The 23,565-nt window shown below is 39.2% G+C and overlaps 1 protein-coding gene and 1 non-coding gene across 2 annotated transcripts; both read left to right on the top strand.

Moving 5' to 3' along the window:
• The first annotated feature begins 10,365 nt into the window (after positions 1-10,365).
• On the top strand, positions 10,366-11,295 carry LOC126029995 (olfactory receptor 18-like). The gene has a single exon (XM_049788213.1). It carries the CDS (start codon positions 10,366-10,368, stop codon positions 11,293-11,295), a length of 930 nt encoding a protein of 309 aa, XP_049644170.1.
• A 9,785-nt stretch (positions 11,296-21,080) lies between these two features.
• Positions 21,081-21,271, top strand: LOC126031482 (U2 spliceosomal RNA). The gene has a single exon (XR_007503341.1). It is a non-coding gene; the product is annotated as a U2 spliceosomal RNA (small nuclear RNA).
• The last annotated feature ends 2,294 nt before the right edge of the window (positions 21,272-23,565 follow it).

Raw genomic sequence — 23,565 nt, 5'->3', positions numbered from 1 at the left:
AGAGAGGAAAAACTTCAAGATGTTAAAATTTGCCCTGGGTGGTGCTCAGGAATTACTCCTGGCTGTCTGCTCAGAAACAGCTCCTGGCAGGCACGGGGGACCATATGGGGCACCAGAATTCGAACCAAACACCTTTTGTCCTGGATTGGCTGCTTGCAAAGCAAGCGACGCTGTGCTATCTCTCCTGGCCCAGATTCTGGACTCTTAATTGAAGTGTAAATATATGTAAGGTCTGCAAATCACCTAAAATTCACCTAAAAATTTCACCTAAAAATGTGAATTTTGGGGGCCGGGCGGTGGCGCTAAAGGTAAGGTGCCTGCCTTACCTGCGCTAGCCTAGGACGGACCGCGGTTCGATCCCCCGGCGTCCCATATGGTCCCCCAAGCCAGGAGCGACTTCTGAGCGCATAGCCAGAAGTAACCCCTGAGCGTCACCGGGTGTGGCCCAAAAACAAAACAAAAAAAAATGTGAATTTTATTGAAGAACAAACAGTGTATTCTGATATATCTTCTGTTAACAAGATAGATATGTTTTACGTTGCAACAAAATAAATCTGAGTTATTTTACATATCACAAAAAATATGTCTGGCAAAAATTCTGCTATATACTACTTGTATTTTTCAATAAATGAGAATGCACACACACAGCTGAGTGTGGCCTCTGTTATTCATCATTCACCAAATCCGTGACCCACTATCCTGAGGGGACCCCGAGAATGTCCAGACCAACACCATGTGTTGTGACACTATGTGACTATTTGCCCACCACTGCAGGATGGCTACATATCATGTTAAATGAAGGAAGTCATAAGAAGGATAAACACTGAATGATATAATTTATACATGGCATTTAGAAAAAGTGCATGAAGGAATGCAATGGTTCAAATACGAGTTGATCAGATGTCCGACAATAGATAAGTGGCTAAAGAAACTCTGGTAAATATACACAATGGAATACTATGCAGCTGTCAGGGAATATGAAGTCATGAAATTTTACTATACATGGATAGACATAGAAACTATTATGCTGAGTGAAATGAGTCAGAGGGAAAGAGATAGGCACAGAATAGTTGTTTAATTTAAATTATTAAGTTCTAGTGTTGGTAGGAAGATGGTGAGGCCTTTCTCTGCTCGACCCAGCTCCTGCAGCCCCTACAACCTGGTGTGTCTGAAGGTTGCAGGGTGACAGTGAAGAAATTCACAAAGCAGCTAGATAAAGTTTCAGGAGAAATCTATCTTTATTACAAAGCCCTAACCACCATGTGCCACATGGCTTCTAAGTTAAGCAGCCTCTTTATTGCTGCTCTGTGATCCCTCCTGCCTCTGCTTTCTTTCAGTTGTTCTCCAGGCTTCCGAGCTGCCTCTCTCTCTTCTCTCTCTAACTCCCCTTCTTATTCCATCTCTCTCTCCACAACTAAACTTCTCTACCCACCCGTTCCAAATGTGGGTGGTTCTTATCATTCAGATGGGAAAAACAATAAGTTGGGGAGGGGATACCCACGTTCTCCACCATTTTTGTATTATTATACCAAGCATTATTAATAAGTCTAGAACATCCAAGTTTCCTTTCATAAGCTTCTCTAAACAAAATCACAAGAACATGTCTGCAGATAATAGCAGAAAATAAGCTGCTACTTAAGATACACAATAAAACATCATAAAATTGGTAAATATTTACTAGGATAGCTGAGAATTTTCAAAACTCTAATATGCGTTTTCCCAGAATTGTGCAAACAAATATTAAAGCGCTAAAGTTAGATACAAAATTTTCTGTTTGCAGAGGGTCTTAGAACAAAACAATAAGTTCCACACAGATAAAACACAATTTAACCAGCAATATAGTGACTGATGAAAATAGAGTCAAGAGGTTAGCCTAGGAGAAAATTAATTTTGGGGAGGAAACCCAGGTGCAGGAAGGTCTGAAAGCAGCTTCTTCTCAGACAGTCTTCAGATTGTCTTGGATCCTCTTATTTTCTCTCCATCTTCACCTTCTGAGATAGGCTGCTAAGGTCTTCTCGATAAGCTGTTGCAGTTAGGGGTCCAAGGTCCTTGCAAAAGGTGCCTCTGATAGAAGAAAGATGGTAGACAGTGGCATCTGGGACACTGCCCAGAGTCTTCAACTCTTTCCCCTTCACTGCCTGCTTCTGTCTCACCTAAGGGGGCCTCTGCCACCATAGGTGGTGGGCCAGCTGAGTGAAGCTAGGGGATAAATTGACAGAACCCATATCAATTAGGAGCATACCTGCCACCTTTCACAGGCATTCTGCCAGGTCCAGATACATTAGCAGTTTTTGATCCCCTCTCTCCTTTCACAATATCAAATACCACAGTCTCCCTATCGCCAATGCTACACAGAAACTTCCTGGGATTGTTTCTCTAAATAGCTGTCCAGTGAACAAAGACATCTTCTTTGGTGTCATTTCTGTTGAATATAATCCATAACCATTCCGGACACTGAACCATTTAACAAGATTGCCAGCACCTGCTTATCTACCTGACTCAGTGCTTGAATCACAGGGATATCTCTGATTGAGCCATTTTCAGACTCTAAATCTGCAGACTTAGGTAGCTGTCTCATCATTCTTGGGAGGAGAGGTGTCTCTCTAGTTTATTGCCAATAGTAAATGATAAATTGTCTTCCCTGGGAAGGCCTTTAGATCGAGAACTTGTCATCACTGGGAAGACACTCTTCCCCTCTTGTGGCATGTGTGCAGGAGAATGTCTAGGGATCCTGGCACTTATAGTCCAGAGTAAGAAATACAGGTGGATGGACCAGAGCAACATGAAGCCATTCAGAACAGGAACCATGTTCACCGTTATTCCAGTGAAAGGCACAAAACAGTCAGTCCAGCTCGAGGAGGTTGTCATGGTGATAATCCACCAAAGGGTCAAGTCACAAACCACTGTTTCAGTCTTCATCTTGGGTACAGGCTTCAATTCCCGATATGGGTCACCAGTTGTTGATTAAATATAAATTAATGAGTCCTGATGTTGGTAGGGTGAGGCTTTTCTCAGCTCAGCCTGGAGCCTGGAGCCCCTTTGCCCAGCAGGTTTATAGGTTGCAGGATAATGGCGGAGAAATTCATAAGGCAGTCAGATGAAGTTTCAGGATAAATCCAGCCTTATTACAAGGTCCTAACCAACATGTGCCACATGGCTTCTTCTATCTTAGTTGCATCTGCCTGGTCCAACAATAGATAAGTGGCTAAAGAAACTGTGGTATATATACACAATGGGATACTATGCAGCTGTCAGGAAAAATGAAGTCGTGAAATTTTCCTACACATGGATGGACATAGAAACTATTATGCTGAGTGAAATGAATCAGAGGGAGAGACAGGCACAGAATAGTCTCTCATCTGTGGGAGTTTATAAAAAACTTTGCAACTGTGTATCTCATGGTGTTTCCACCTAAAAATTGTTTTAGACAATAAAACAAAGTATGGGGATAACATATCATCAAAGACAACCTATGAACTAATGAACAGAACTAAGATAATCCAAGTCAGGGGTGTTTGGGAAAAGATACTGTGACAACAGTAGAAGGAAGCAGACACTGGTGAAGGGTGTGGTGGTTGGTATGTTATAAACATGAAACCCATCATTAGCAACGTTGTAAGTCACAGTGCTTCAAGTAAAAAATATTTGTGGGGCTGAAACAATAGTACAGATGTGAGGGCATTTACATCACAAGTGGATAACCCAGGTTTAATGGATAGAATCCCATTTGTTTCCCAGAGCTCTAGGAATGACTCCTGAGTGTAGTCAGGAGTAAACCCTGAGTACCCCCTGGTGGGGCAATCAATCATTAATCAAGAAATAAATATTTGATATTAAAATGTATTTGTAAATTTTGAAAATGTATGATCTCTGAAAATGCATCCCAGAAGCCCAATGTATGGGTAACATTTCTCAGAGAAGGAGATCTCACACTGTTCCCTATCAGCTCCTATAGAGGTCCTCAGGGACTGGACTGGCAAAAAAACAATGGTTTTCTCCAGGAGTTCTGTGTAATGATCCCTCAAGGCCATGAAGAGTAATAAGAAGTCAGAACACAGCCTAGAGGACATTTTTTCAGTGAAGCTCATACCTGTCTCTCTTATACCATCATCCCCTGTTCAAGGTTCATGCCTGACTCTGCCTTCCTCCCTGTCCTCAGTACAGAACCTCAGCTTTCATCGCTCACTAGAGAGGAGAGAGCTGTGGACCCCAGCTCCAAGCATGAGTCAGCTAAGACCCAGCAGAGACCAGTGAGTTGTTTTGGAGTTAGAGGGAGGTTGGTCCTGACTCTTGTCTCCTCACCCAGAAAAGTAAAACTTGGAGACAGACACAGAGGCACCTTTCCAGTACAAATATACAGGAGTGCAAGTTTGTTTTTCCTGGTGGGGTTTCAATAATCAGATTTTAAAAATTTGACTCACCCCATGAGCAATTTGACATTGTCATGCTTTGCTGTTAGAAAATTAATCTCCCAAATTTTCCCCCACCCCGAAGCATAATCAAATGTTCATGGAACTGGTGTCCATCAGAGCGTAACAGTAATATCATAAGTTGTTGCCAACATTTTTCTCTTAGAGTATTTGATGGCATGCTGAGTAGTTTTACACTTGTTTCCTCTACAAAATCATTCGTGAGATATTTGGGTTCCATTCTACATTTCACATGTGAACATTTTAAAATTGAGAAAATAATGCTGTTTTCCCCCAACTTGATTAATAACAGATTCTTGGAGTGTAAATGTTCCTAGGTTTTCATGAGATGGTGTTACCACACCACTGTTTGTTATTTTACCTGATTCTGGCATTAAAACACTCTAGATGCTGATTCTGCACTGGACCTGAGCAGGGCATCTGAGTTGTACATCCTGACAACCCAACCTTCCATTTTTACCCCCACATCTATCCAGGTTCTCTATCTATGGGAAAACAACTTACAGGTGTTTATTGTTGATTTCCTATAACTACCTGGTGATGATCATGGTGTAAGAAACTAAAACAAAAACCTTGATTTAAAAGCTCTAATGAATGCTGAATTGTTTTTATTAGTTCGGAAGTGCTCACTTAGACCATCTGTCTTTCATATACTGCAAGCCTTTGTTACTGTGAATTTTCTCATTTTAAATGTCCTTTTTGTCTCAAAACATATATAAGATTTTCTCCTCTTCCTTTGAGTCCTTGACGTGTAATATATAAAGGGGTTGTGGAACATTCAAATGTGTAGTCACGTTTGAAAGCAGATGTTGGTCATGTAGGTGCTGTCACTTGGAGTTGAGAGGGGGTTGAGTGCACAGCCCTGGAAAACTTGGGGTTTTATATGGGGATCTAATTTTACAGACAGCTAGAGCCATTTCTGAGTTAAAGGGCAAGAGTCAGCTGGATCATGAAAGATTATTTGGGGGGTTTAAAGTGTATCATCTTGGTGACAACTTGTTTTGTGGAGAAGAGAACACACCAAGGTGAGGAGAGGGGAGGAGAGGGGAGGGGAGGAGAGGAGAGGGGAGGAGAGGAGAGGAGAGGAGAAGAGAGGAGAGGAGAGGAGAGGGGAGGGGAGGGACGTGGAGGGGAAGAGAGGAGAGGAGAGGAGAGGAGAGGAGAGGAGAGGAGAGGAGAGGAGAGGAGAGGAGAGGTAAGGAGAGGAGAGGAGAGGAGAGGAGAGGGGAAGAGAGGGGAGGAGAAGAGAGGGGAGGAGAGGAGAGGGGAGTAGAGAGGGGAGAGGAGGAGAGGAGAGGAGAGGAGAGGAGAGGAGAGGAGAGGAGAGGAGAGGAGAGGAGAGGAGAGGAGAGGAGAGGAGAAGAGAGGAGAAGAGAGGAGAGGAGAGGAGAGAGAAAAAAAGGGAGGGAGGGAGGGAAAAGAGCAAGAAGTAAACATCTAGATAGGGTGTCTGGCCAATGTCAAAAGCATTGCAAGTCTAATTTATGACTTGGTGTCTAAGTATCCAGTGCACATCTAAGGATGTTGTTGCAATAAGACACTGAAACAATAAAATAATGTAAAATACAAAGGTGATGAAAATATATTTCTCCTCTTCTGTTTACTTGCATTCATTATATTGTTCTACAAATTTGGTCTGTAAATTTGGGGTTTAAGTATGATAAGTAGTATGCCTCTAGTAGCTTCTAGTTGATTCTCTCCCATATCCCATTCTTTCTTATTCCCTTATTGTCTACATTTACATTTTGTCACTGGTTATATGTCAAACAAAGGCCACTAACTCTCTCCTTCCAAGTTACAAAAGTATTTCTCATATTTTTTGCAATCAAGTCTTTCTGCTTAAAAGTTGCCAGAAGAAGGTCGCATAGGTATTTGTGTCAACTCAGCTCCAATCACACATAAAATTAAACATTTTTTTTACTGTTTTTACATTGTCAGAAGATTTATTAAGTTATTGTTAGTTGGTCATTCTGCTACTTCTCTTTGTTGCTGAACATAAGCTGGCTTCAAATACACATTAGAGTCTAATTTTTTTTAATTTTTTTTTAATTTTTTAAAAATTTTTTTACAAATGTCTGAAAACAACCCCCACGGTCTTGGAAATCCAAGCACTATTACTGATACTGCTGTTTTTGTGGGAAATGTTTTTAGCTGCCAGGCTTCCCAGAAGCATAAGAATGTGGGGTTAAGGATGGCTCTACTTACTCCAAAACTGTCCTGTTGATGTCAGCTCTAATAGTGGCATGCCTGAAGTTTGGGTCAGATGAGTGTCTCTGCAGAGAGCCATAGATAAACGACCCTTGGTGAAGAGGCGATTGTGTGTGGAGGGTGCAGCAGCAGGTGTGGCCTCAGTAGATTGTGTGCTTGGCTCACTCTCTCCTCCTGTGATTGCCAGTATTCAGCTACGTGGCTGGTATACCCAAAATTCTTCATGGTTTAGTTTGCATCTCTTTGAAAAACATATTGAGTCTGGAGCTGGCCAAATGCAGACATTTTGGGGGCATGGTTTCTAAATAGGAACATTTTCAAGATGCTATCTTTTCTATCTTGGGATACTTGAAATCTTGTATTTTCTTTCTATTTTTTGGGGGGGGAGGTGGTCAGACCCGGCAGTTATTCCTGGCTCTGCGCTCAGAAGTCGCTCCTGGCAGGCGGGGGGTGGGGGGGAGAGGGACCATATGGGATGCCAGGATTTGAACCACAGTCTGTTCGAATCTGCTGCATGCAAGGCAAATGCCCTACTGCTGTGCTATCTCTCCAGCCCCATGGATTTTCTTTTGACAAAGGCAGAGGCGACAGTATCAGATTGTGTTTGTAAATGGATCGTTCTTCTCAATTTGGCTGCTTGTTCAGACAAATGCCACGCTGAGAAGAAAATAAAATTCCCCGTATTTGGATACCAAATCAAATCTTCTAAGTTTTTTGAATCAGTAGAAGTATACAGAAATTGGATGACTTATTTTTCTTACTTTTTTTTCCTTAATTGGTTAATGATTCTAAGGATTTAGAGTGAAGATTTTCATCATATTTTCATTTGCTGTTGTGAACAGATGATAGAAAATTAGTTCTTATGCTGGAGGGAGGTTGACACTGGTGATGGGATTCATCCTGATTCACTGTATGTCTGAAAATAAACTATGAAAGACTTTGTAATCACAATGCTTTAAAAACATTTTAAGGGGCCGGGCGGTGGCGCTAAAGGTAAGGTGCCTGCCTTGCCTGCGCTAGCCTTGGACGGACCGAGGTTCGATCCCCCGGTGTCCCACATGGTCCCCCAAGCCAGGAGCAACTTCTGAGCACATAGCCAGGAGTAACCCCTGAGCGTTACCAGATGTGGCCCCCAAAAAAAAAAAACCAAAAAAAAAATTTTAAGATAGTATGTATTCAGGTGGTAATAACTTCTTTCTATTTCAGTATATTGCAAAATAATTACAACAGAAATTCTAGTTTACATGCCACACTATAAATAATTGAGCATATTTTGTTGTTATGGAACCACTTCAAATCTATATAGTAAGTTTTTGGTTTTGATCCACAAGTGTTGCTCAGGCTTACTTAGGACTCTGGGATCACACCCAGTGGTCTGAGGAAAATATATCAATGCCAGGGCCTGAACCATATAAAAGGCAAGTCCCTTGCCTGGTATACTCTCACTCTGACATCTTTTTTTTATAAAATCTTTATTTAAGCACCATGATTACAAGCATGATTTCCGTTGGGTTTCAGTCATAAACAGAACACCCCCTTTCACCAGTGCAACATTCCTAGCACTAATGTTCCTCTCCCTCCTTCCCAACCCCTGCCTGTATTCAAAACGGGCATTCTGCTTTTCTCACTCATTAATATTGTCCTGATATTTGTTAGTGTAGTTATTTCCCTAGCTGCACTCATCACTCTTTGTGGTGAGCTTCATATTCTGAGCCAGTCCTTCCATCCCTCATCTCTATTGTCTCTGGGCATTATTACAATAATGTCCTTAATTTTTCTTAAAACCATGGATGAGCAAGACTATTTTGTGTCTATCTCTCTCCCTCTGATTTATTTAACTCAGCATAATAGATTCCATGTACATCAACTTATAGGAAAATTTCATGACTTCATCTCTTCTGATGGCTGCATAATATTCCATCTTGTATATATACCACAGTTTTCTTAGCCATTCATCTGTTGAGGGCATCTTGGGTTTTTTTTTTTCTTCAGAGTTTAGTTATTGTAAATAGTGCTGCAATATATATAGGTGTGAGGAAGGGATTTTTGAATTTTATTTTTGTGTTCCTAGGTATATCCCTAGGAGTGGTATAGCTGGATCATATGGGAGCTCAATTTCCAGTTTTTTGAGGAATTTCCATATTGTTTTCCATAAAGGCTGGACTGGATGGCATTTCCACTAGTAGTGAATCAGAGTTTCTTTCTCCCCACATTCCCATCAGCACTGATTGTTCTTGTTCTTTGTGATGTGTGCCAGTCTCTATGGCATGAGATGGTACCTCATTGTTATTTTGATTTGCATCTCTGATATTAGTGATGTGGAATATTTTTTCATGTGCCTTTTGGCCATTTGAATTTCTTCTTTTTTAATATATTTATTTAAACACTGTGATTACAAACATGAATGTAGTTGAGTTTCAGTCACAAAAAGAACACCCTCCTTTCCCAGTGCAACATTCCCACCACCAATGCACCCCATTTGTATTTCTTCTTTAGAAAATTGTTCATTTCTTCTCCCCATTTTTTGATGGGGCTAGATTTTTTTCTTGTTACGTTTTCTTAGTAACTTGTATATCTTAGATAGTAGTCCTTTGTTTGATGAGTATTGGGTGAATAGTTTCTCTCATTCTGTGGGTGGCTTTTGTATCCTAGACTCTATTTCCTTTGAGGTGCAGAAGCTTCTCAGCATAATATATTTCCATCTGCTTATCTTGCTTCCACTTGTTTGGAGAGTGCTGTTACCTTCTTGAAGATGCCTTTAGTCTCAATGTCATGGAGTGTTTTACCTATGTGTTGTTCTATATATCTTATGGTTTGGAGTCTGATAGCAAGATCTTTAATCCATTTGAATTTGACTCTGACCTCTTATAAAATTTTGAAACATAGATTTATAGCAGGCTAGATCATTAACTCAAGTCACATAATATGCAGCCATATTACCTTTCTCTTCCAACAGATTATTTGATATCTAGCCATGTGTTGAGTAGATAGAGAGACTATATAATAAGGCTAAAGTACATTATAGAATAGAGATAGATATTGTAGCTAGCTGGTAAACAAAAGAATTGCCTGCCATATGTGATGCCCTCAGTTTGATCCCCAAGATTGTTATCAACAAATGCCATCAAAAGCTAAAAATGAAAATCTGGAACCACTTTACTATCTATACCACATCCAAGGAAATAATTACCTTGCAGTTGAGTTAAATAAAGTACTGATTGCTCATGTTCACAAGTTAAAATAATATTTTTGTATTAGGGAGATTCATATTGTGTCTAATTTCTCTTGTTTATTTGTATTTTTGTTTGGGAACACACCCTGTGCTCAGGGGCTACAGTGGAGTACATAGTGTCAGACATTGTTCCTGATTACTAGCATGAAAATTATAATTCAATCCTTCAAATTATATTCCTCACCCAATATGCTTGCTTTCATGGAACAGAAAACTATTGAGTGCAGGTTTGAGTTTTGAAAATCTATAAAATAGTCTTTTTTTACATGCAGCTAGCTCCGTCTTTCCAAAATTAAAATAATAGAAAGATGTGGTCAATGACAAAGAAAAAATAGTTTTAAAGAATGTTTGTGCAACATGTAAATATGGACAAAATGCTAGGACTTAAGTTTAGTTACTTATTGTATTGCTCTGAACCAAAATATAGATACATCAATGTGAAATTATATACTTGAGTCCACTATCATGTTTTTTTCCAAAAGGTGTCTCTGCCCTATGGATCCACACAATGCAACAGGGGCTGTGGTATTCATCTTGTTGGGATTCTCAGATGATCTACAAGTTCAGCCTCTTCTCTTCGGCCTCTTCCTATCCATGTACCTGGTCAGCATCACAGGGAATCTGCTCATCATCTTGGCTGTTGTCTCTGATCCCCACCTACACACCCCCATGTACTTCTTCCTCTCCATCCTGTCCACTACTGACATTGCCTTTATCTCCACCATTGTCCCAATGGTGATCTGGAACATTCACACTCAGAATAAAAGCATCTCTTATGTAGGATGCCTGGTACAGTTGTCTTTGTTTTATGCTTTCTGCTGTATGGACAATGTACTTCTAGCTATAATGGCATATGATCGCTTTGTGGCCATCTGTCACCCCCTGCAATACACAGTAATCATGAACCCCCAGCTCTGTAGCCTGTTACTTCTGCTGTCTGTTGGTGTCAGCCTGATGGAGTCCCAGCTGCATTTCTTGATGATATCCCTGCTTACCTTCTGCACCCATGTGGAAATTCCTAATTTTTTCTGTGACCCCCCTCAACTCATCAGACATGCCTGTGAGGACAGCACCACTAATAAAATACTCTTATATTTTTTTGCTGCCATCTTTGGTGGTGTGCCAGTCTCTGGGATCCTGTATTCTTATTCCAGAATCATGTCCTCTGTTTTAAGAATTTCATCCACAGGTGGGAGGTACAAAGCCTTCTCCACCTGTGGCTCTCATTTGTCTGTTGTTTGCTTATTTTATGGAACAGGTATTGGGGTATACCTCACCTCAGTTGTATCTAATTCACAGAGGAATGGGGCAGTGTTTTCTGTGGGATATACAACTATTGTTCCTATGCTGAACCCTTTCATCTACAGTGTGAGAAACAAAGATATCAAGATTGCTTTCCAAAAGCTTCTCAGTAGAAGACGCTAATCTTAATGCTTGTATCTCTTTTTGAACACAGACTTACCCTAATTGCAAAACTTATTTAAAATCAGCAAGCATGTCTCCTGTCAATACTTTTGTAACACTTTACTTAATATATATTCTCTTACCTCTCTGAAAATTTGCAGAATCGTTTATTTTAACTCATCTTTCACAGTGCAAAAACCACTGCAAAATAGAATTCTATCATCCCTCAAAATCCATTGTATTTGTCATCTGTGGTGCAGACATCATTTGAATGTAGAATTATCTTTTAAAAATGTAAATATCAGGCAAGACTATTATTTTCTTCAGCACCAACAATAATTAATGAGAAATATGTTATTTTTATTTTCTTCTTTTAAAATTATGGATAATAGTATATAAATAAATATGTATACATAGTTATCAACTATTTAATGACTCATGTATATATTTTTAATTTTTGTTTATTAAACACCATAATTTGGTTTTTGGGTTACACCCGACACCGCTCAGGTGCACACTCAGGCTCTACGCTCAGAAATTGCTCCTGGCAGGCTCGGGGAACCATATGGGACGCAGGGATTCGAACCGATGACCTTCTGCATGAAAGGCAAACTCCTTACCCTCCATGCTATCTCTCCGGCCCCAAACACCATAATTTGAAAACCTGTTTATTAGATCTTTCAGGAATTTAATGTTGCAATACTAATTTCACCAACAGTGTGAGCTTCTCTGCTTTAATGTCCCCAGTTTCCCTCCCACCCAAAATAGTTTACTTAGCAGGTACATAATAAATTTACTTTTTATTGCTTGATCCATCAAAACTTAAAGGAATAAAATTTCAGAAAATATATGAATAAAACTCAACTATTGCTTATTGAATGGTATATTATTTTAACCTATGTGGATAAAGAAATGCAAAATATTTAATATAATATACTCTAATGTTTATTCTCGTTTCCATGAAAAAGTTTGCAGTTCTGGCATCTAAAATATATTACATTAAAATTGTATTTTGGGGGGGCTGGAGAGATAGCATGGAGATAGGGCATTTGCTTTTCATGCAGAAGGACAGTGGTTTCTAATCCCAGCATCCCATATGGCCCTCTGAGCCTGCCAGGAGCGATTTCTGAATGTAGAGCCAGGAATAACCCCTGAGAGCTACCTGGTCTGACCCCCCAAAATAAATAAATAAATAAATAAAATAAATAAAATTGTATTTTTACTTCAGTGTCATTGTGATAATTATCATGTCTTTTCTGTCATTGATAAAATGTTTTTAAAATTCTTTGCTATTATGAAAAACAGAAAAATTAAAAGGGGGCTGGTGTGACAAGATATTTTTCTTTTTCATTCTTTTTCCTTTTTATTTCTTTTAAATTTATATTTATAGCTCCTCGACAGGGCGTCATTTCCATTTTCTTTTCTTTTCTCTTTTCTTTTTTCTATTTTAACAGAACTATAAAACATGAAACATCTTTTCTGCCTCATATTTCTACGTCTTCCTACAATTTGAGAAAAAAAAATGGATGGTACCAGGGGCAAAGTAGTTTTATGAGTATTGGGTGGAAATAAAAAATGACTTAGTCAATCCAAAATCAATGACAATAGAATGAAGAGACCCAAATTAGTACAAGCTATACACAAAAGGACCTGTTACACTAGCAGTTCCAAGGGTTAAGGGTGTAGGTATGGGATACGTGCTGGGAATAGTGGTAAAGGGAGGTCAACACTGGTGGTGGAAATTGCCCTAATTCACTGTCACTATCTACTTTAAATATAATAGTGAATGAGTTGTAATTCATATTGGTCTCAATAAAAAATTATTTAGGGGCCGAAGAGATAGCATGGAGGTAAAGTGTTTGCCTTGCATACAGAAGGTCGGTGGTTCAAATCCCGGCGTCCCATATAGTCCCCTCAACCTGCCAGGAGCGACTTCTGAGCATAGAGCCAGGAGTAACCCCTGAGCACAGCTGGGTCTGACCCTAAAACAAAACCAAAAAAAAAAAAATTATTTAAAATATAAAATAAAATTCTTTGCTAAAATGTTTTGTAGTGAATGTAAAATAGGTAAAACTGACTAAGATAAAACTGAGTAGAAGTAAAAGAAATTAAGAAAATTAAAGGAGGTATCTTAATAGATTTAATGATTTATAATTAAATTTATAAATGATAAATAGATTTATATTAAGATTTAATCTTAATAGATTTATCCTAGAAAAAGGAATATTGATTTTACATTCAAAAACATAATATTATAGATCCTGTTTTAATGCCTACACTAGAAGATTGCAATATAAATTTCCACAGATGTAAAAAAACTGGTAAGATACAATTTTAATATAAATGAAATGGGCCCGGAGAGATAGCACAGCGGCGTTTGCCTTGCAAGCAGCTGATCCAGGACCAAAGATGGTTGGTTCGAATCCCGGTGTCCCATATGGTCCCCCGTGCCTGCCAGGAGCTATTTCTGAGCAGACAGCCAGGAGTAACCCCTGAGCAGCACCGGGAGTGACCCAAAACTCAAAACTCAAAACTCAAAAAAAATATATATATATATATTCAAAATTCATTATTGAAAATGTATATCAGTGTGGTCATCGGTAAAGACAGGACAGGGCCTTGCAGCAAGCCACAGCATGGTCCACATTCTGCTTTTCCTTCAGCCATGTAAACAGACATAGAACACTGCATATCTGAAAAACACCATTTGATTTGTGGGCAACAATGAATGACCTTTCATTTCACCCACCTCTTCCCATACTTGGGCAATCGTATCTCTCCTTGTTCATGCTTCTGTGTAATTATCCCGATCTGACTTGCAATAAATGTGCTGTAACACTGAACTGCTCCATGATGGTCTCTCATGTCTCCTCACTCAGTCCTCAGCTCTTCGCCCCATTTGGCTATTAGTCCACCACCACAAGACAGCTACATTATCATGTTAAATGAAGTAATCCAGAAGAAGAAAGAGATAACAGGATATAACCTATATGTAACATTTAGAATAAGTTCATGAAGGAATGCAGTAGTTCCAATGGGGTTGTCTAGAACACTCTGGACCCCAGAGTGCTGTGAGGAGAAGGAAAGAAAGTGAGTGGAAGAGGAGAAAGATGGTTGTGAAATACAGGGACCAGAATCGTAAAGGTGCAAATGCACTGGTGCTGTTAAGGAAGGACAGAACTGAATGTGCAAATCAGGGATTTATTGCAACAACAATTAAATCATGAGACCCAAAATTTAGCAAACTTAAAATCGTGCATGTTATGATGGCTGGATGGAGCAAGGTACGGGGGCATATGGGAAGGACTCTGGGAACATTGGTGGAGGGAGGTGGACACAGCTGGTGTGATTGGCCCTTAAACATTATATGCCTGAAACCCAAACAATGAAAAAATTGTAATTCACAATGGTTTAAATAAAAATTTCAAAAAATAAAAACCAGCAACTTCAAACACATGCAAGTTTATAACAAAACTTGCATACATAAATTAATTCTTTTTTAACTGATTGATCATTTATTAACAATATTGTAGCACATCTAAGGTATAGCTTAGTGTTTATTACTTCATCTCCACCAAAGTTACAACACTGTCACAGCACCCAAAGATTCTACTTCTCATCCCTTCCACAGCTGAAATTCCCACCAGTAACTAGGATCATTTTTCCACTAAGTTTAAAAACAAGTTTTGTTGTCTATTACCAAAACATTTCCTTTAGTTATTAATATTCCAAATATTAGTGAAATCAAGTAATTCTCACTTATTTTGCTTATTTCTATCCACTTGTCTCAAAAGGAACAATTTCATATATAAATATATATGTATATATACAGTATTACAAGGTCTAAAGTCAGTCATCAGCTAATAAAATTTTCAACCTAAAGTATTCTGTTTTGGCTATCTTGAATAATTCTACTATGAGTATAGGAGTACTATGACCTCTTTGAATTTGTGTTTTCATTTTCTTTTGATAAATGACTAAGAGAAATTTTGTGAATCATATGGTATTTTCATTTTTAGTTGTTACTTTTCCATACCATTTCCTATTGAAGCTGGACCAGTTTGGGTTCCCACCAACAATGCATCAGAATTGATTTCTTCCTCTATATCTTTATCAAATGTGTGATTCTCGGTAATTTGCATTTGACCTATTCTCATCCACTGGTGTTATGGTTTGATTTGCCTTTTCCTAATAATAAATGAAACTTACTGCTTCATCATGTGCTTTTGGGATGCTGACATGTCTGCTTTGAAGAAGGTTCTAGGCAGTTCTGTGGCTGTATTTTGACTTTCTTGCATGCTTCTTCATTGTAAACGTTTGTGAACTCTCGATAACGTCAATGTACATCAATTCTTTATGCATAACTTTCAAATATTTATATCAATGGCTACATTCCATTTGTATTTTGTAGTACTTTCTTTTGCAGTATAGATCACAAGTTTACATGCACCCATTAATTATTGTTTTTATTGATTATTTTGCTTTCCTTGCCAATATAGTTGACTACCCAAATGCTACTCTGCTATTGAATTCATAATCTTCTGTGAATTATTATGGTGTGAGGGTCTTCTATCCATGTCTTGAATCCATTTTGAATTTGTTTCTGTATGATATTATGTTTCATACAGATAAGATCTGTAAGTAAACATTTACTTGCAATTCAATGACTTGAGTGACTGATAGCAACAACATCTAAAGCAATGATATAGAGTAGGAGACCTTCATGCAGTATTAGCCACTGGAAAAGACCATGAGCAGTTTACATGCCAGTGGTGCTGACCGAGCCCCACACTACATGCAATGGACTGTCTGCAGCAAGTCCATCTGGACTGATTTAGATTGATCTTTCAAACTTATACTGGAGCAGTACCATAATCACCAGTGTAGCCACTGCAGCAGTGGTGACAATATCTTCTTCCCGGGAGAAACAAATGACCATACACAAGAAGGAAGGGGGTATATACAATATAGACAGTCCTTACATATAATATGAACAGACAATAAATCAACATAGAGGTGGCCACCACACTCATACATAGACAGACAGAATAATCAAACTATAGAAAAATTGGCCCATGTAGTATGGATCAAAGCTTTTCAAAAAAAAAAAAGCCGCATGTCAGATATAAAAAGTTTCTAGTAATCAACATTGATTAAGGGGAAACTGAAAAAAAGAGCTTCATGGTTTAGAACATGCATAGAACATTCTTAAAACTATCATAATATTAAAGACTAGATACTACATGTTATGGTGATGAGCACTGTAAAAAGAGTCTCTAGCATTCAGATGCCTTATCCAAAGAATTCTGTGAAAACAGGCATTAGAAGATACAGGCAGGTAAAATCAAATGGAAAATGAATTATTTAAAATATTTGTTAAGAAATCATAATGAGGGCCCGGAGAGATAGCACAGCGGCGTTTGCCTTGCAAGCAGCCGATCCAGGACCAAAGGTGGTTGGTTTGAATCCTGGTGTCCCATATGGTCCCATGTGCCTGCCAGGAGCTATTGCTGAGCAGACAGCCAGGAGTAACCCCTGAGCAATGCTGGGTGTGGCCCAGAAAAAAAATGAAATCAAAATGAATAAGCACCATATTAGAAATACAAAGTAATGTGAAACTAGGGCATCCAAACTATATCCAAACGGATCACTGTTAACAAAAGCATTAAAAGTATTATAAACATACATACAACTGACCCAGGATGGATCTTGGTTTGATCCCCTGCATCCCATATAATCCCCCAAGCCAGGAACGATTTCTTTTTGGGGGAGGGGACTGGGCCACGCCTAGCGGTACTCAGGGGTTACTCCTGGCTCTCTGCTCAGAAATAGCTCCTGGCAGGTACGGGGGACCATATGGGATGCCAGGATTTGAACCAACCACCTTAGGTCCTGGGTCAGCTGCTTGCAAGGTAAACACCGCTGTGCTATCTCTCCAGCCCCACCATAAGTGATTTTTGAGCGCATAGCCAGAAATCCCTGAGCGTCACAGGGTGTGGCCCAAAAACAAAAATTAAAGTAGTATAAGCATAATAGACTAGAAATTAAGACATTGAAACATTCTAATAATGAGCATTATAGTGGGAGTCTAACCTGCAGCTGTTATTCTGTTGGTAAAGACATTAGAACATTATTACAGACATCTCTAAAGGGCATTCAGTTAGACATCTGCTAATTTAAAAGGCTGTGTTCATTGCAGCACGTCTCTTTGAAGTATAAAAAATATAAGCTGCTCAAAAAATACAAGCTGCTGAAGATTTTACAGACAAGTTAGCTATTTCTGAAACTTCTTGATAGCCAAAATTAAACCAACATCTTCTTGCTGCGTTTTTTTCTTCTAGCTGTATTTTTACAATAAGCTGTGCAATGACCCTTTTCTATTTTACCATAATGGTTCAAAACAGAATAAATTGTAGGGGCTGGAGAGATAGCATAGCGGTAGGGCGATTGTCTTCCATACAGACTGATGATGGTTTGAATCCCGGCATACCATCTGGTCCCCCGAGCCTGCCAGGAGCGATTTCTGTGCATAGAGCCAGAAGTAACCCCTGAGCACTGCCAGGTGTAACCCAAAAACCAAAATAAATAAATAAATAAATAAAAAGAATAAATTGTATTCTTCATGGTTGTTCTTACAGTGATAAGTCAAGGGTTTCTAAAGGAAAGTCCACATAGGTCTGTAGTTTTTTCATCTTCTTGCCATCGTAGAAGAAACGTTTCAAATGTTTTAAGAGCACAGGTGCTGGTTTCCAAATTTCTGTCCTTTTTAAGGAATCTTAATATGTGTCACAGTGGCTGCAATAAACCCATTTATTGTTTCTCAGTTCTTATACTTTAAAAAACACTTTAAGGCAACCTTGCTCTCTTCCTCCCTCCTCCCACCCCCTTCTCTCCCTCTCCCTCCTCCTCTTTCTCCCTCCTCCTATTTTCTCTCATCCCTCTCCTCTCTTCTCTCTTCTCTTCTCTTTTTTCTCTTCCCTCTCCTCCTCTTCTCTCTCCCCTCTCCTCTTATATCCCCCTCCTCCTCCTCTTCTCTCTCCCCTCTCCTTCTCTTCTCTCCCCTCTCCTACTCTCTCCTCTTCTCCTCTTCTCTCTCTCCCACTCTCTCCCTCTCCCTCCCCTTCCCTCCTCCTCTTTCTTCCCTCTCCTCCTCTTTTCTCTCTTCCCTCTCCTCTTCTCTCTCCTCTCCTCTTCTCTCTCCCCTCTCCTCTCTCGCTCTCTCCCTCTCCCTCTCACACCTCTCTCCATCTCCCTCTCTCCCACTCCCTCCTCTTTCTACCCTCTCCTCCTCTTTTCTCTCTTCCCTCTCCTCCTCTTTTTTCTCTCCTCTCCTCCTCTTCTTGAAAGATAAATAAATAAAAGACAACCTTGCAGGGCTGGAGAGATAACATGGAGGTAAGGCATTTGTCTTGCATGCAGAAGGACAATGGTTCTAATCCCAGCATCCCATATGGTCCCCCGAGCCTACCAGGAGCGATTTCTGAGCATAGAGCCAGGAGTAACCCCCTGAATGTTGCCGGGTGTGACCCAAATACCAAAGCACAGACAACCTTGCAACCTGCATTTATCTGTAGATGTCAAAAGCAAGGATGAGTAAAAATCTCCAATGTCTGAGATTCTTGGTGGCAAATGAGGCATTGAATTGTGGGTTTTAACTGACCTTGGTAAAGTGTAGCAAAAATAAACTCATTAAACTGCTTGTGCCCAAGCCAAGCTTATTTTACAGCTTTCAAGTCAACAAGATGATCTCTATTTTCTTCAATATGTCTATTCTGCATATCAGCTTTGTTCAAGTCATGATGAAGACTATCCATCAAGAATAGAAGTAGTTCATTTGGATCCTATTGACTATCTCCTGCAAAATTATTATTTATATTTCCAATGGTTATCTTAAAGTCTTTTGGGTTGATACACCTGTGCTCTCCTGCCCACAAGACAATTATAACCTTACCAAACTCTTCTGCCATATTTTCTTGATGTCTCAATGGATTTGACCTGTTAATCTCCTCCTTATAATGGTTCTGATAAAAGTAATCAGTCAAACTGGAAATACTATACAGGCATTGTAACACTGAGTTCATGTAACAAGTGTTTCCTAAAAACTGAAGTATGATCAAAGCAGGACCTCATTTACAGAATCGAAATTCTGAACCTGGTCATTTCCACTCCCAATAGTCTCTGCCACGTTATAGGGTATTAGCTTATTATCCCAATTACATGTTGAGGTCACAATTTGTTACCTGCTCACATTTTTTGAGTAATCTGTTCTGAGGGAGGTTTACAGTTTAATCATATATTTGTGTTTGAGTTTTTTCATTTGTGAGAATCCTACTTCTGACAAGGCATAGTGGAAAAATGTTCTTGGCAAGATAGCCACTTATATAAAAATAAGCATATCCTTTGTCTCAAACAATATTACCAACAATCCATTAATTTTCCATTTTTATGCAAATTGGTGAATTACTTGAATTTTGTACCTGAACATTTTTATAGTGCTTTTCTACGGTTGTATATGGCTCTCCTTAATTTTAATTTTAAAAAGTGGTGAAAATAATGTTAAGAATATAATGTCTCCATAGCAAGACTATGGAAACAACCAAGATGCCTTTCAACAAACGAATGGCTAAAGAAACTGTGGTACATATACACAATGGAATATTATGCAGCTGTCAGGAGAGATGAAGTCATGAAAATTTCCTATACATGGATGTACACGGAATCTATTATGCTGAGTGAAATAAGTCAGAGAGAGAGAGAAAAACGCAGAATGGTCTCACTCATCTATGGGTTTTAAGAAAAATGAAAGACATTCTTGCAATAATAATTTTCAGACACAAAAGAGAAAAGAGCTGGAAGTTCCAGCTCATCTCAGGAAGCTCACCACAAAGAGTGATGAGTTTAGTTAGAGAAATAACTACATTTTGAACTGTACTAATAATGAGAATATATGAGGTAAATGGAGAGCCTTTTAGAGTACAGGCGGGGGTCAGGTAGGGAGGAGGGAGATTTGGGACATTGGTGATGGAATGTTGCACTGGTGATGGGTGGTGTTCTTTACATGACTGAAACCCAAACACAATCATGTATGTAATCAAGGTGTTTAAATAAAATTTAAAAAAATTAAAAAGAAAGAAAGAAAAGAGAAAAAAATAAGTATAAATGGGGACAACAACTTCAATAGCCACACCAAAACAAAGAAATCGACCAAAATAGATAGGTAAATAAAAATAATAATAATAAGTGAAGATAAAAATAATATATAAAAAATAAAAAATAAAAATAAATTAAAAAGAATATAATGTCTGTGGGTGGCATGCCTCTTTTCCTATATTTTAATAGTTGAGTTTTGAGAGTGTTATGAGCTCTTTCAACTGTCTTGTCCCTGCAGATTATAGGGGGCGCCAGTTATATGTTTGATTTGCCATTTCTTACAAAATGATTGAAGCATTTTACTGGTGTAGGCTGGGCCATTGTCTGTCTCTATGGTTTGGGAGTTGTCCATAACAGAAAACAATTGAAGCATGAAGCAGTTTTCATGCTTTAGCTTGTTCTAAAGTCATTGGAACTCTCCATATAAAAAGGGAATATGTATCTATCACCACATGAAGAAATGGGCTTTATTAGAGGGAAAAAGTCAACATGTGTAATATACATTTGCCACAATTCATTAGTCTGTAACCATCAGGGGTTGGTCCCAGCTACATGTGTTCTTTCACTCAAGGGTGTGCAAATGATACGTGTATCAACTATTTGTCTGGCTTGCTTTCATGGAATATGATAGTTGACATGTAAAAAAGGGCATTTGTATCGCTTCTCGGTCTTTTGGCTAAGATCAAGTGTAGTATCTGTTCTTATCAGTTTAATATCTGATACGTCCTCTATCCAAGGACAATATATTAAATGGATTTTTGGAGCTGGGAGTCAGAAGAGGAGCTTGCTCCATCAGCTCCGCGCATCGACCCGGTATTGCAGTACCTCCGGAAACGGTGCACCCCTCCTCGGGGAAACAAACATGTTTAAGAAAAGACCTCACCTCTTTGTCCATCTCTAAAGTTACTTGTGGTTACCAGGCTGTGGCTGGTTTGGTATATGTCTTTTCACTTCTATACTCTTTGCTTCGCGGGCCTTTTCCGCTGCGGTTTAAGAGGAGCATGATCTCTTGAAGAGTTTATTCTTTATTTTTTCACTTTGGTTTTTACTTTACACGTGTACAACGTTGTTCAGGGTTTTCGCTTGGTAGGCACGGGAGACCATGACGGATGCTGGGATTCGAAGCACCATTCCGGGTCGGCTGCTTGCAAAGTAAACAGTCTACTGCTGTGCTATTTCTCCGCCCCCGAGCTCCTCTTCTTAAACTTACGTGAAGGGTAGGGATATAAATTCATGACGGGTGGCTCCAAAACTCACTTAAAAAAAAAAAAGGGCATTTGTATGTAGTCCTTTATGTTCTTCTGCAAGTGACTTAAATATTGGCATGGCCAGATGTGAGGCGAGAGTGGGTTCTTTTTTTTTTTTTTTTTTTTTTTGTGTGGTTTTTGGGTCACACCCGGCAGTGCTCAGGGGCCACTCCTGGCTCCATGCTCAGAAATTGCTCCTGGCAGGCACGGGGGACCATATGGGACGCCGGGATTCGAACCGATGACCTTCTGCATGAAAGGCAAACGCCTTACCTCCATGCTATCTCTCCGGCCCCGAGAGTGGGTTCTTATGTGAGTGATAAATATTGGCTCAGATTTGTTTGTTTGTTTGTTTGTTTTGTTTTTGTTTTGGGGCCACACCCGGCGATGCTCAGGGGTTACTCCTGGCTGTCTGCTCAGAAATAGCTCCTGGCAGGCACGGGGGACCATATGGGACACCGGGATTCGAACCAACCACCTTTGGTCCTGGATCAGCTGCTTGCAAGACAAACACCGCTGTGCTATCTCTCCGGCCCGGCTCAGATGTTTTTACATAGGACTTAAATTGCTACACAAATCCTGAACAACCTGGTTATGAGCATTTAAAGAGGCAGTTACTATACCTGGGAGCAATCCTACTATATAAGCTGATTTGCTTACTATGTTGAATGGTTCTGAAACATGTAATAGTAAGTAATTTAATGTAGCACATTTGATTTGTTGAGATGACTTGTAATTAGTATGCACTGTTATAGTCAGAGAAGGGCCAGTGATACTGCCTTTTCCTGATGATGATCCATCAATGTAAAGCATTGGGCACCCAGTACAGGAGAAGAACGGATAATAAAGGAAATCACAAAATGTGTCCTTTTAAAGAAGTCCCAGGCCTTTACAACAGTATAATAGTAAGAAACTTCTCATGAAAAGTCATAAAGGTCTTATTGAAGAGGGTTTACTCAGAGGTAGTATATATTCTATTTCCCTTTTCAGAATTGGCAGCACTATTATTTACAAGATCAAAACCTAAAAAGGAAATTGCTCTGAACCTTGCTTTGATGATAAGAGCAGTGATCAATTCCAAACTGGGCACAAAGGTACTGTTGCATGTTGTGTGAGTTTCTAGAGGCTCATACAACTCATTCTAGAGGTTCATAAAACTGGGCAATGCACTGTAGAGGAATAAGGGGTGGCAAAAATTAAAAGCCACAACTTCTCTCCAGGCAGGAACCTGGAAAGAAAGGACTTTTGGATTGGTCCATGAAAATATCTAATTGCTGTTGGGCCTTTTGTGTTAAACATCTGGAGCTATTTAAATACAGATTTCCTTCTAAAGTCCTACTAAATAAGTTGCTGAGTTCTGAGTTTGGAATCCCAAGGGAGGTGTGGATACAATTTGTATCACCTAAGAGTTTTTGAAAGTCATTAAGAGTGTTTAGATTTTCCTGATAAATAAAAATCTTTTGAAGATGCACTGTAGTACACTCCAATACAAAGAATATGAAGTCCAAGTATTGAAATGGATATAAAGTCTGGATTTTTCTGTGGTTATTGTTAAATCAGCACCCTGAAAGCAGCTGGTGACATAAACATATTGTAATTCTCTATGAGTAAGGCTTGCCATTAAAATGTCTTCCATGTAATGAATCAACTATGCCTAGGAAAACTTTTAACAAGCTGGATGTAAAACTATATCACCAAAATATTGACACATGGGTGAGTTTTCCATGCCCTGAGACAAATCCTTCCATTGAAATAGCTGCTTAGGGGCCCTATTACTGAGAGAAGGAACAGAAACAGCAAAACACTTTATGTCTTTTGAGTGAATGGAAACATTATTTTAAAAACAACTTTTAAGTCAATTACTATCAAAGTCCAGTTTTGGAATGGCTACGAG

Source organism: Suncus etruscus, chromosome 15 (genome assembly GCF_024139225.1).
Source record: "Suncus etruscus isolate mSunEtr1 chromosome 15, mSunEtr1.pri.cur, whole genome shotgun sequence".
Classification (NCBI taxonomy): Eukaryota; Metazoa; Chordata; class Mammalia; order Eulipotyphla; family Soricidae; genus Suncus; species Suncus etruscus.
This window is presented reverse-complemented; position numbering and strand designations above follow the sequence as displayed.